The sequence below is a fragment of the Cucurbita pepo genome, chromosome 6 (genome assembly GCF_057944985.1).
Source record: "Cucurbita pepo subsp. pepo isolate OVF chromosome 6, ASM5794498v1, whole genome shotgun sequence".
In the NCBI taxonomy this organism is placed as follows: domain Eukaryota; kingdom Viridiplantae; phylum Streptophyta; class Magnoliopsida; order Cucurbitales; family Cucurbitaceae; genus Cucurbita; species Cucurbita pepo.
The window spans coordinates 5,429,607-5,443,530 of NC_141803.1; the positions used below are offsets into that span (position 1 = coordinate 5,429,607).

General features: G+C 35.1%; 1 protein-coding gene across 2 annotated transcripts; it reads right to left on the minus strand.

Moving 5' to 3' along the window:
• Positions 1-49: 49 nt before the first annotated feature.
• DDI1 (ubiquitin family protein) lies at positions 50-12,526 on the minus strand. 2 transcript variants are annotated; one of them, XM_087124904.1, is made up of 16 exons: positions 12,229-12,526; positions 12,056-12,088; positions 11,708-11,835; positions 8,230-8,338; positions 7,089-7,205; positions 6,941-7,006; positions 6,566-6,628; positions 6,421-6,465; positions 6,136-6,197; positions 4,157-4,250; positions 3,869-3,961; positions 3,698-3,767; positions 3,538-3,608; positions 2,303-2,357; positions 2,004-2,026; positions 50-358 (listed from the first exon to the last, which is right to left on the minus strand). In XM_087124904.1, exons 1-16 carry the CDS (start codon positions 12,292-12,294, stop codon positions 233-235), a joined length of 1,221 nt encoding a protein of 406 aa, XP_086981030.1. In that variant the 5' UTR covers positions 12,295-12,526; the 3' UTR covers positions 50-232. The 2 variants fall into 2 exon arrangements, with proteins under 2 accessions (XP_086981030.1, XP_086981029.1); XM_087124903.1 differs by having other exon boundaries at positions 2,004-2,029; positions 12,229-12,525.
• Positions 12,527-13,924: the final 1,398 nt, after the last annotated feature.

Genomic DNA, 13,924 nt, shown 5'->3' on the forward strand with positions numbered 1-13,924 from the left:
AAAATAAATAAATAAAGTAACTTTAAAATTCTTTCTAAGATGAACTTGATAAATAAATAAAGTAATTGTTCATTATAACATTATAATGTTTGAGCTTTTGGTTTAACATAACATAAATATTGTTTGAATAGCAAGGAAGCATATGAATGTTTGTGGATTAAATTGATAATTGAAAAATCTAAAACAGATAGATAATCCACAAAGAAATGGATTTCTGTATTCAGATTATTACTCATCCAAAAAGAAACCCAGCAGCCTGTTCTTCATTTCCCTCGAATAGTTTCAGAGCTTGTATTACAGCCTCTCTTTGGAATCCCAATTCTACAAGCTTGGCTACTTTTGCTTCGAATTCCGGACCCTGTCATCACAATATCGAAAAACCTAAGTTTAGAGGTAAAAGTTTTGTTAAATTATAAATTTAGTCTATGAAACTTCGAACGTTTTGTCTATTTAATCCCTTAGGTTTAAACACGAGTCTCTGTCGCTAACAATGGGGACTAAAAGGATGATGTGACTGTCATAAGACGAATATTACTTAATTCAGCCCAACAGAACAAACATGTGACAAAAAAGTAGAGTTATGCATAAAATAAAGTGGCATAAGTCGGGGCAGGGCGAGCAAGTAAGTGTATCTGCACCGTCTTACTTTTTCTAACTGAACCGCTTCTTTCTTTCTAGAACTTGTCTAGTACGTGCCAAATCAATCAGCTATTTTTCGAATAGGTATCTCATAGCTAATGGGGCGAGCAAGTAAGTGTATCCGCACTACCTTATTTTATCAAGCTGGACCAATTCTTTCTTTCTAGCACTTGTCTAATACGTGCGAAATCAATCCGCTATTTTTCGAACAAGTATCTCATGTCATCATTTAGTTGGCTAATGGGGCGAGCAAGTAAGTATATCCGCACTACCTTATTTTATCTAGCTGGACCGATTCTTTCTTTCTAGCACTTGTCTAGTACGTGCCAAATCAATCAGCTATTTTTCGAACAGATATCTCATGTCATCATTTAGTTAGCTAATAGGGCGAGCAAGTAAGTGTATCAGCACCGCCTTATTTTATCTAGCTAGGCCACTTCTTTCTTTCTAGAACTTGTCTAGTACGTCCCAAATCAATCAGCTATTTTTCGAATAGGTATCTCATGTCATCATTTAGTTAGCTAATGGGGCGAGCAAGTGTATCCGCACCGCTTTATTTTATCTAGCTCGGCCACTTCTTTCTTTCTAGAACTTGCCTAGTACATCCCAAATCAATCAGCTATTTTTCGAAAAGGTATCTCATGTCATCATTTAGTTAGCTAATGGGACGAGCAAGTAACTATATCAGCACCGCCTTATTTTATCTAGCAGGCCACTTTCTTTCTTTCTAGAACTTGTCTAGTATGTCCTAAATCAATCCGCTATTTTTCGAATAGGTATCTCATGTCACCATTTAGTTAGCTAATGGGACGAGCAAGTAAGTGTATCAGCACCGCCTTATTTTATCTAGCAGGCCACTTTCTTTCTTTCTAGAACTTGTCTAGTATGTCCTAAATCAATCCGCTATTTTTCGAATAGGTATCTCATGTCACCATTTAGTTAGCTAATGGGACGAGCAAGTAAGTGTATCTACACTGCTTATTTTATCTAACTGGACCGCTTCTTTCTTTCTAGAACTTGTCTAGTACATGGCAAATCAATCAGCTATTTTTCGAATAGGTATCTCATATCATCATTTAGTTAGCTAATGGGGCGAGCAAGTAAGTGTATCCGCACCACCTTATTTTAGCTTGACCACTTCTTTCTTTCTAAAACCTGTCTAGTACGTGCCAAATCAATCAAATATTTTTCAAATAGGTATCTCATGTCATCGTTTAGTTAGCTAATGAGTGAAATCATACATAAAATCACAACTCAAATCTAAAAATATAAGTACACCTTTTTCAGGATTAGGGAATAAACACACAACCATCATAATTTGAAGAATAAATTTGTAATTAGACAAACTTTTATAACAAATTTACCTGAGCCTCTCCCCCAACATGTCCTGCTGTTAAGACAGAAAAAGCAAATAAAAATTAGATGTAAGATTCAGAAATGAACATATCTATGGAGACTAAGAACATTCAAAGCCTCACAAGTTTATAAAGTAAAGTAGCAGAGCCATGAACAATAGAAAGTGCAGATGTGGGAGAATAGTGCTTATATTATGATAGAATCTCCTTGGATATCCATAACCACAGAGAGATTTAACATCTTTTAGTTAAGAAACTAACAAAGATATCAAGACATCACATAGTGTAGAGAAGTAAACTGCATTCACCTGTAGGCTGGCCAGCTCTTGCATTTCTGCTGTTATCTGATGGGGATGAAGCCACCTGGAAAACGCAAACGATAAAATGGGCAGTTCAGAAAGACAGACATATGTGAAAATTTATTCATCAAAGACACGTTTGAACTCTTCTACATCGGAACATGTTTGATTTATAATTTAGAGCTTCTTTTTCCTGAAAGTATTATCTCCCACTCCCTTCCAAATATTTCTAATAATTTTTTGTTATAGGAAATATTTATAAAATAATTGTTGTAATGTAATAATATAATCTTTTGAAAATGTTACAAGAATAGTTGTCATGATCATTGGTTGGGGTGGCAACCCACAACCTTGTAGCCTAGAGTGGAGTTCGTCCTGGGAGAAGACTGGAAAGTGGAAAGTAGGTACTTTTGGGGTCTAGCAAAACCGACAGGCCCAAGTTCTGATTCTATAAATGTTCTCCTCTATGGAACTGGTTTGAAAGAATAAGGACACTATAAAATGTTCTGATTCTATAAATGTTCTCTTCTCTATGGAACAGGGTTGAAAGAATAAGGATACTTCCAACTTTTTTGGAAGCTTTTTGGTACCTGGCAGAATACCCATTCTTACTAAGAAACGGAGGAAGGGGGAAAGCGAGGAAGAAACAGATGTAGAAATAGAAACCATTTCCGAAACAAAGGGGACTAAACAGGAACAAGAGGGATCCACCGAAAAAGATACTTCTCCTTCCCTTTTTTCAGAAGAAGAGGAGGATCCGGACAAAATCGATGAAACGGAAGAGATCCGAGTGAATAGAAAGGAAAAAACAAAGGATGAATTCCACTTTAGTATCAACAAACTTCTAAATTATATTGAATATCATGACCAATCAACTCTATAATTATGATTTTTTTTTTTTCAAATTAATGCCAACTAGGAACCCCTACCTGCATTCTGCACCCGAACTTCTTCTATCATACATAAAATATGCTAACTGGTGAATAGAGAGTTGCAACTCGTGATGACATAAAATCTTTCCCCATCTTCATCATACAGAGTCGTACAAGAAACTTGAACATATCAGTTTGTTTTGATCTTTGGAAATCATGATTACTACAGTTTGGAAAGATATCATCCAGAAATTCAGGATTTAAAATTCTTTGAGATGTTAGTGAATGTACAGACACTGCAAACTTTTTTTCAAATTTTCTGGAAATGCACATATAAGAAATTTAGTAACAGAATGATGTTTAAGAACTCACTGGCGCTCCAGAGCTAGAGGCTTCCTTGGAGAGCCTTTCCTCATCAAAAAGAGAAGGGGGAAGATCTTTCTCTGTACATGAATTTTAAACACGAGAGGAAACTTCAGTATACTAAAGAATGTGCAGGTGGAAATGAAATTCGCAAATTAGAAATGCCAACCTTGCAAAAATGGTACAGCGACCTCTCCTCCACCAACTCTCAAAACATTCTCCTTCAAATCGATAATACACTGCAAGAAAATGGCTATGCTTTTCAAACAATACGAAGGAATGATATCCGTTCAATAACAATTGCAACCGTGAGTACGTCCAGTACAGCATAGAGTGCTACCTGATGTTTCCGTAGCATATCCAGACCAAACAGGAAGTCCATATTTGGAGAATCCAGCACCAGAAATGAGCAGGGGTAGAATATATTACCAATCTAAAAAGAGAGACCGGTGAAGATTTTATAGACAGGAGTAAGCAAATTAAATTACTTCGCCAAGCACAAAAAAATTTATTGATGAAAAAAATGATACAAAAGATTATGTAGCTTGGTTTACCAAGTTAAACAACAATGCATTACTGCACATAGGGCCTGCTTCAAACGAGAAAAGAATATACTAGTGTTCCATACCTTGATTGGAGCTACATGGATTTGACCTAAGATCTCTGATTGGCCTACTCCACGAGCAATGCCCTTGTAGCGTTGATCTAAAAGCCTTAACAATCTGATGATCACCCCCACCCCAAAAAAAAAAAAAAGATCAACCTCAATATTTCAGTCTTATATAATATCTGCAATTGCAAGAAAGATATAGCAGCCATCTAAACAGCATTGGTCCTCATTCACTAGCACCGCCACAGAACTAACGATATCACCAGCAAGCAAATCAACACTGATAGTTTAAAGTAAGGAAGTATATGACCAATCAGATATTATGTTGCAGATACTTTGAATAAGCAGTTGAAATAGGTAAGATCTGAATTGCTTTTGATCGTATGTTAGGTATCTAGAATAGTATTCTAGAGTAGAAATATCAAATGGATGTCATAACACCATACAAGCCACCCACCGAAACTTCATCTCTCAAATTTTTCAATTTAAATTTCAGACACAAAAAGATAAAAAGGCCAATATTTTACTTGATAGAACTTGATGAAATGGTGTGAGAAGATCTCATGGTTGAAAAATGTTTAGACCTTGGGGTACTCCTGAGATCGGCTGTGGTATTGGGCCATTAGGTTTTGGAGACTGAAGGTTGGGAGGAGATAGTAATTTACAGAAAATCCAAGCCCGTGAGATCGGTTGGGAGGTCAATTGTGGCCAAAAGGAATCCAATAGAATTGTGTCAAACCTTGGACCGTGTGATTAGCAGTTTTCTCAGAGCCTACACAGCAATCGCCAATGTATCCAAAGATTTTCTCCAACCACGAAGGAAAAGGGACGTTTCTGATTGTAATCCAGCCTCCATAGGTGCTCACCATCTCATCTCTAAAATAGTTTTGGAGTTGTCATCGAATAAATCTTAAGCTAAAGTTTACCAAATAAGGTCCAATTAGTGTGAAGCCATCTCGGCACTATAACAATGGATGAAGGCTTTATTTTCCAGGAAAGAGTCAATGGAGAGGCATTTGACCAAATTTTGTAAGGAGGCTCTGATGTCAATCCACGAATCATGTAAATGGAGACAATGGACAATAATTATCTCCTTCCAAAAGGATGGGTGAAGGGTGCTGGTCGGGTCATGCAGGAGTAGCTGTTGCGGCTCCCTTTGCTAGAGAATCGAGTTATCGTGGGAGCCACTTATGGTATGACGTTGAGCTTTAGGTAGCTGCTTTTCCTGCTGTGTTGGCTTAGTCATAAACTCTTTGAAGGAGGAAGTCTTCCTCTGGTATGCTTCAACGAGATATTCTGAGATTAGTGAAAAGAAAGAGAACCAGCCTCTTTTTTCTTTGTGCGAGCAACTGATCAGCCGAGTGTTACTTCCATCATTACTAAGCTGATTGATTAATCTCAACGATGCATCCAGGCTGATTTTTAGTTTCTCAATCCAGATGACGTAATCTTAACTGCACTGTTCAGAAAAGAACTTGTAGTGGCAGGGCTCTTCAAGTAAACTTTTGAAGGATGATGCCGACCCGTTTAAAGAAATCCATATGATGGAGAGGGAATGGGAGGATGACTTACTGGACTCCTTTATTTTTGCTGAGCATCATGATAATAAAGGTCAATGCAATGGAAAAGGTCTTACGATCAAGTGTGAGATCCCATTTGGAACAGTTCCAGAGATCAGTGTTACAGGGATGGGTTCAGCCATGGTGAGAAAGCATGATCAGAGGCGTTACGGTCGTTAAGGGCGAAAGGTGAGGCCGGGGAGAAATGCATTAGAGATTTTATAATGTCATGGCTAATGGTTCATCAAAAAAAAAAAAATGTTGCAGCCAATTAGCTGGCATTAAGTATCAGCTAATTTCCTTCTTGCTACACTATGACACATACTTTGCATTTTTCAAATATAATCAGGTAGCGCATAGAAATAATGATGATGAAAAGCCAATTACTAATGCCAGTATAGAGAGGGGGAAATCAGATAATGCATAGATTCCACATACCCACATTTCTCAGCACAGCTTTTTGATATAATTGTTGATTGAGCTCCGCTATCAACAAATGCCTAAAACAATACCATTAAAGCACTTAACCTTTTTCTTTCCTCAGTTGACGTAAAGAAATAATGTCCATATACCACAAACAGTTGAATTTGTTCTATAATGATTTTAGTTATTGATCAAGGACAATTAATAAAAATAACCAGATGAAATGCAGTGCCTTCTAACATTTTCTAAAATGTAGTGGAAGAGAAATTAAAATGAATGATGCGGGTTAAATCCACTAACCTTTAATGGAACACCATTAACTTCCATGTCAACGTACAACATGACCTGAAGAGTTACACATAAAATGACAAACCATGAAACGAAATACAATGCAAGTGGACAATGTTGGTCAATGTTGGTCAATGTTGGTCAATGTAACACTTACCACTCTTGCAAAAGCTTCAGGATTGTGTTCAAGAGCTGCAGCCCAATTTTCATCAATTCCTTTCTGCATAGGTATTGGTAATTTAAAACAGAAATCATTTTTCATATAATGAAAACTGAAGTCAGTTATCAAACATTGTTTAGTGTCAATAACTCTTCCATTTCAACCAGGAGAGAATTATGTCTGTGTTCAGTAAGAGAAACCCAAGACAAGACCCGACAGAGCCCTCTTGGTATCCTAATTTTTTGGTGGAAAAATAATCTTCATACAATCCCAAACCAGTCGTAACTCACCATTTGACAACCAATATCAATGTCACAGGGTAACAACTTGTAATTTATGCTGGAAGAAAATAGGATGATAAAATATTCTAACCTGACGAATAGCAGCTTCAATCTTCTTTTGGGCCTCAACATCAAAAGGATCTGCATACAGAAGGGCCTAATAGACCAGAATAAGGAGATCAAAATCAGATTATCGATCAATTAGGCTATTAATAAAGAATAATAAATAACCTACTCACCATCTCCTCTTCTTGTTGACGCTGTAATACAGATCTCTGACGATGACGCTCTCTTAAAATCTGTTGTAGATTATTAAGGTTGTTTCCAACAATAGCTTGTGCCAATTCAGGGTCACTCTGTACAGCCCATGTATGATTTGAACAATTACTCACTAGTTGCATAATCGTTTAAAGAAAAATGAAGCTCAATACAGAAACTAGTTAATACATGAAATCAATTGGCCTGCACTAAGTGTACATAGCAATAACGATCCAGCATCTTGCTATCCTCTTTGTTTATGTTTGAACTATTCAAGGACTGTAAATCAAATGCATAAATAAGAAAGATCATAAAGCTTTCTTGGTTCCTGGTTATGAGCTGTGGAGCTTGAACTCACTAGGTCTGTGTTTATTTAGATAAAATCATTGATTTCAAAGGAGGTGGGTGTATGCATTATTTGAGAATATTAAATCATATGTGAGATGGAAGAATTCAAGGCTACGGCCTCTTTCATCATCGGTGATGTATGCAATATGGAAGACCAGAAAGTTCACTACAAAAAGTATATATATTATGGTCTGGAAATTATCTTCTGAAGTAAAATCATCTTTAGCACTTCAAAAATGCTGTCTTTTCTGGAATATCAACCTAAGTACATGTACTGAGTCCAAAGGCAGGATAAAACGTTTCATTTGCTCTTTCATCAAAAAGTCTTGGGACTTTTTCATACAAAAGACGTTGAATCAATTGGGATTTTGATGCCACTTGAGAATTATAGTTTGCAATTAGTGGAGGGCATACATTCTAAAGAGATGCAAAAAATTTGTGGGTTAATATGATTCGAGCATTACCTTACGAAATTTGGGCCGAAAGGAATCAAATATTCTAGCAGGAGGGTAGGTTGGAATTAATTAAATACCAAGCGGCTTCTTGTGAGCTAATTCTAGATCCTTCTGTAAGACTGTAATTATTATGTAAGTGCAATCAATTGTAATTGACTTGTTTTCTCGTGATCTTTTAAGTGGAGTTTCTATATCCTTATGATAACTCTTGAAATATCAATGAAAATCTTGTTTTGTTGCCCCCCCAAAAAAAGGATAAGTTGTGACTTCTATCTGAAAAGCAATCTTTATTGTAATGAAGCAACACGTCTGTTTTTACCTGAAAAAGTTGAGCCATTGTATTTGAATCACGCCTAATGTGTTGCTGAAAGGCTTCAGGGTTCACTGCAGAACCATCTGGGTTGAAGCTCAAGTTATTGGTAGAAGCACTGCAATGTTATTGATATTAGATTTTGAATAAAAAGCATGCAAAGGAGTGCAAAATAATGGGTAATTTGAACAGCACTACTCGTCCCTTGAACAGTAACCAAAAACGGTCACCTCGGTGTATGTCATAAGAAAGAAGAACAAATTACTATAAGTGCTATTGCGATGAGTAGTAATTTGAGTTTCAAGGGCAACGTTCAAAGGAGCTTTATGGTTAAAGCCTTTCTACTGAATGCCGTATTCCAATACAATACTCTACTTTTCTTTTTCTTTTTTTGGATAAAAAGTAATAATTATGTTAACAACTATAGGTTTTTTGTAATCAGCCTTTGTGGTTGGAAGGCCTTTCCCTCCCTTTCCTTTTGTAAAAATTGGTGTGTGGCAACTAAATATTATTGGCTTCAAAAGCCAATATATGGTCATTGGCGTCCAAAATCAGTCCTCAAGTGAATAAACAACCAAATGCACCAACCTTTGATATCTTTCATTCTTAGAGCCACAAAAGGTGAACAAATTATGTCCCGAGCATTGACCTAATCTCACAATGATGAAAGAATGTAGGTGTATTTTTAAACCAAATTATCTGACAGACTTTTTTTTTTAGATGAAACATATTTCATTTTGAAAGAAATTTTTTTGGAAGACAATGATGAAAGAAATTTTTGCAAAATAGAAGCCATGAGCCTGGAAATGAAGTTACAGAATGGACATTCATTAGGCCAAAAGTATGGCAAGACTGTAATCAGAAAAGGGGGGATGACATCAAAACGAAGCCATTAGGAGAACGTTGCTAAGTAAAAACTTATAAGTAGATTTGGTCCCATTTAAGGTTCTTTGATTCCTCTCCAGCCATCTTCACAAGGTAAAGCCAAGGACTTTGCTTCTCATTCTTGAGAGGTTGGTCAATGATAATTTTGGAGATAAAATCTGATGTATTAGCTGGTAGACCAGTGGACCAGCTGAAGCTATAGAGGATGAAGGACACAAAATTTTGAGCTATGGTGCAATGGATGAAGAGGTGTAGTGACTCAAAATCCCTTCTTTTTTTTAATAACAACTTTCGTGAGAAAATTAGAAAGAATACAAGAACATACAAAAACCCAAGCCCACAAAAGGAAGTACTACTAGAGAAAGGGGCTCCAAATGCAATCTTACCTATAGAAAAATTATAAAAGATCTTCAAAATCAAAGCCAAACATCACTAGGAGCCCTTCCAAACCTCTAAATGCTGTATTAGATAGCACAGACCCAACAAGCCATAAGAACTGACCCTCTCACAAAAAGGCAAATGGAGGAGGAACTTTCTGATTATATCACTATTGTCCTTGTGGCGGACTAGCAAGAAGTTGAATATCTGAAAAACCGAATTTCAAGCGAATCTCAAGAACTCAGATTTCCAAATAATGTGATCCAAGTCTTCCTTTGGCTTCCGACCGAGAATGCAACAAGATAGGCTAACAGGGCATTTTCCTCAAAACCTATCTGAATTGTTAACTCGTCCGTGTAAAACTTGCCAGGTAAAGACTTCTTATTCCTTGAAATCTTTATCCTCCAAAGAGCAGAAAAGATAGACATAATAGAGGATCAAACAGCAAAAGAAGGATTTACAACAGAATTCCTTCAAAGGAATGGGACTCCAAACACGAACATCTCTCCTCCCAAACCCAAATCAAATTCCCCAATCGAAGACAATAGAAAGACAACATTTGTCACTTCCCTATCGAACCAAGAGTGACGAAACCCAAAAGAGAAGGAAACTAAGCTCCCGACCAGACCAAAAAGTCAGACAACAAACAATTTTAAATAAAAAAAGACAAATGATAGATACAGTAAAATGTAGAGGAGAGGTGTATATCCCCCACCCACTGATCTTTAACTCCATCTGACGCCCACTCCAAAGGATGAGGGTCATACTAGATAGCAATAATCCTATGCCAAAGAGAATTAAGCTCAAAGGGGAAACACCAAAGCCATTTAGCTAACAGAGATTTGTTACGAGTCCTTAAATTCTCAATTTCTAACCCCCAAGTTTACAAGCTTCTCAATGACTTCCCACTGAACCAAGTGCGCTCCTTTTCCTTCACCCATTGGAAAGGGCGCATAAGCTTCTCAATAGTCAAAATCTTTGGACCATAGCTTGTGTGTTGATATCACCATGAGCATGCTCCCGTAAGCAATAATTAATTTTCCTTCGACAAGAGTCTTTCAAAATTGCAATGTATAAAGGAGATGATTCTTAGTTCATTAGGAAGCCATTGAGTTGGTTCATTGAGGAGGCATTGAGAGTGAGCCATGGAGTTTTGTTCAATGTGTTCTTTTAGATTGATGATATTATGCCAATGAGGTCTTGTGGATTATATAGTTTTATCGTTATTATTTTGCCAAGAGTCAATGGAGCAAGTCACATACTTCCCTTTAGTAATTCTGCACTATAGAGCTTCATCCTCATGTATGTACTTCCAAATCCATTTTCTAAGGAAGCTATATTTCTGCGTCTGATGTTATCAATGTTGAGGCCACCACTAAGTCTTTTGAACCTCCTCCCAATAACAAGGTGAGCACCACCCTTCAATTAAAGGGTTTGTCCTTATTCCTCTCTATCATCGTGATCAGTATGAGTCAACTCTTTGAGGTATTTCTTAGTCTTCAAAAAAGTGAGAGACAAAAGCAGCTTCCACGATAATGGTTAGGGAGTCCTTAATAGCCTCAAACTTTGACTTTGGGTTGGTTGGGAACCGCTTGTATTTCCATGAAGTGTAGCATACTATATTTTTTATATTTTTGTCAAAGTGTAAGAAAGAGAAGACTGAGATGGTAGGAATCTAGATAAAGGGTGAGAAAAATGTGGTCAATTCTCAAAGATTTCATAGGTCTCATTGGCGACTCAGAGAGTATATGGATATTTGTTTTTAGAGAAAATAATAATAGGGGCCTTCTTTACCATCTATCCCCATATGTCCTATTGTAGTATAAAAAAAAGTTTAGTTAAGATCTCAGCAAACAAAATAATTTGGAAATTACTAAAACGCAGATGAATCTAGACTAATCAACTAATCCATCTGACCCATAGGAAATCATTGTTATTCGGGTGCAATTACTAGGCTATGTTTGTTAGAAATCACGACCCTCCACAATGGTATGATATTATCCACTTTGAGCATCATCTCTCATGGTTTGCTTTTGGTTTTCCCAAAAGGCCTCATACCAATGGAGATATATTCATTACTTATAAACCCATGATCATCCCCTTAATTATTCAATGTATGGGACTCCCACCCAACGATCCTCAACAATGATATCAAGTATCCTATAAAACTATACCTTCAGATCAAAATAAACGATTCTGCAGTATGAGAAGGAGAGAAACGCACCTAGAAGCACCAGCAGATACCATCATAATCAAATCTTCGTCTTTAACACCCAAGCCACTCAATTTTTCAAAATTTTTCATCTCCTTACCATTGTACAGCAGCTGCTGCCGCTGAAGCGGTACTTGGGTCTGAGAAGCAACAAAGTCACACATACATAGAATGAATGAGCTAACCATTGAAAAAGAGAGCTTCTACTGAACTTAATCTTAAATGTACGAAGTTTCGGATCACAAAACGTAGCAAAATCGCCAAAAGGCTAACTCATTCCCCAGTAAAGATCCAAACGTTCAATTCCCAATTTTCCTCAGCTACCGATCACAATAATCAAGACAAAAGACAAATTCTCACCTCAACCTCCAGCAGAGCTTTCACGTTTTCCACCTATTTGGCAGCGAAGAGGAAGAGTGGGTATAATCAGCAAGCAATCCAGGGCAAATAAAAAGTGGATATAATCGAACAAAGAAGATAATGCAGGAATGTGGAGTTGTGCGTTTCTGAATGAACAAGATAAAGAAACTTACAGATTCATTGGGATCAACATCCAAGGAAAGAATCTGTTCGTCGGCTGTCATTACAGTGATTTTCATCTTCTTCTTCTTCTTCTTCTTCTTCTTCTTCTTCTGTAAACTGAATCACCTCGGATTGAGAATCTTCGCGGAGAAATCTGAGTGAAATTTCCGAGCTCGAATTCAACTCCACGAAGAACTTGGAGATTAAGAAAGGTAATTGACTACAGTATTTGGGTTTTCTTTTGCCTTCGCCTTTTCCAATCCCCCAATTCGATGTTTGTTGAAGCCGTTCAAATTCTAAGGATTGGAATGCTTTTCATCATAAATTTCGTCGCTAAATTAATAAAAATACAATTAACTTACAAAAAAAAAAAATAATAATAATAATAAATAAAAATTAATTCTTTAAAAACGTCTAAAAAAAATTATTTGAATGAGAAATAAAAATAGAATTGAAATTTTCATTAATATTTAAAACGGTTTAAATACGATAAAATATACTGCTAATCAAATTCTAAATAAAATATATTACTAACAACTCAAAAAAATAAAATAAAAATATTAATTGATTACGGATATATAATATATATCCCATAACTAATTATTAAAATATATTCTTCAAATAACATTAAAAATCTTTTACCTTTAAAATAAAAAAAATAAAAATTATCATCCATATATGATGAAACTGTGTATCGACACCTCATAGATTATCTCCAAATGTTTGAATGTTACTCTTGAAAGTTTGTGAGTATTTTTGAAACGTGTATGCTATAAAATTTTAAAAATAACATTAAAATCTTTTATCTTTATAAAAAAAATAAAAAATAAAAATCTTATTGTCAATATACGATGAAACTGTGTATCAACACCTCATAGATTATCTCTAATATTTGAATCTTTTAAGCTTTTAAAAGTATATGAAACTTTTTGAATTTTAAGTGTATTTTTGAAACATTTTTTAAAATATATTTTTGAATGTCGATAGTTCAATAATATTTTTTAATAAGATATTAATCATTTTTTTTTTTTTTTTTTAGTTTTAAAAATATTTGTTAGACTTTTTTTAATTTAAAAATATTATTGAGATTTTTAAAAATTTATGATTTTTTAAAACAAAAGTTTAATTCTATTTTTATTAATTACGTATTAAAAAAACATCTCATCAATTTTAAAATCTTTCATTTTTTAAAAATGTTTATAGGTTTTTAAATTATCAATTTGTTTCCAATTAACATATTTGAAATTTTAAAAATTATTTAATTTATCAAATATAAATTTAAATTTCGTTAATTTAAATAAATCAATAAATATAAATATCAATAAATATATATATATATATATATATATATATATATATATATATATATATATATATATATATATATATATATATTTATTTATTTATAGTGATAGGGATGAAAAAGGGTGGGCTAAGGGCAAATTGAGGTTGGAGCGGGCAAATAATATATTCTTTGTCCCGATCCTAAAAATTAATCGATATAAAATTATTCTATTAAAGCGAGTTCTCATATATACTTATTCCACTAGGAAAATTATCCTCCCGACTCTAAAAACTGTTCAATTCCATCAGGGAAATCGTCCTCCTGACCGTAACTGAAGCTACGTCGAATTGGTTTTGAGTAATCATACGAGCAAATATAATATTAGGTGGCAAAAATAATAATACGAAACGAGACAAGATTTA

Bases quoted from the DNA above. Each gene is read 5' to 3' on its own strand.
- DDI1 (XM_087124903.1), bottom strand. From the start codon at position 12,294: ATGAAAATCACTGTAATGACAGCCGACGAACAGATTCTTTCCTTGGAT. The intron at 7,007-7,088 runs GTGAGTAGGTTA...CTGGTCTATTAG, and splicing joins GTCAACAAGAAGAGGAGATG to GCCCTTCTGTATGCAGATCC. The intron at 6,466-6,565 runs GTAAGTGTTACA...GTAACTCTTCAG, and splicing joins CTGAAGCTTTTGCAAGAGTG to GTCATGTTGTACGTTGACAT.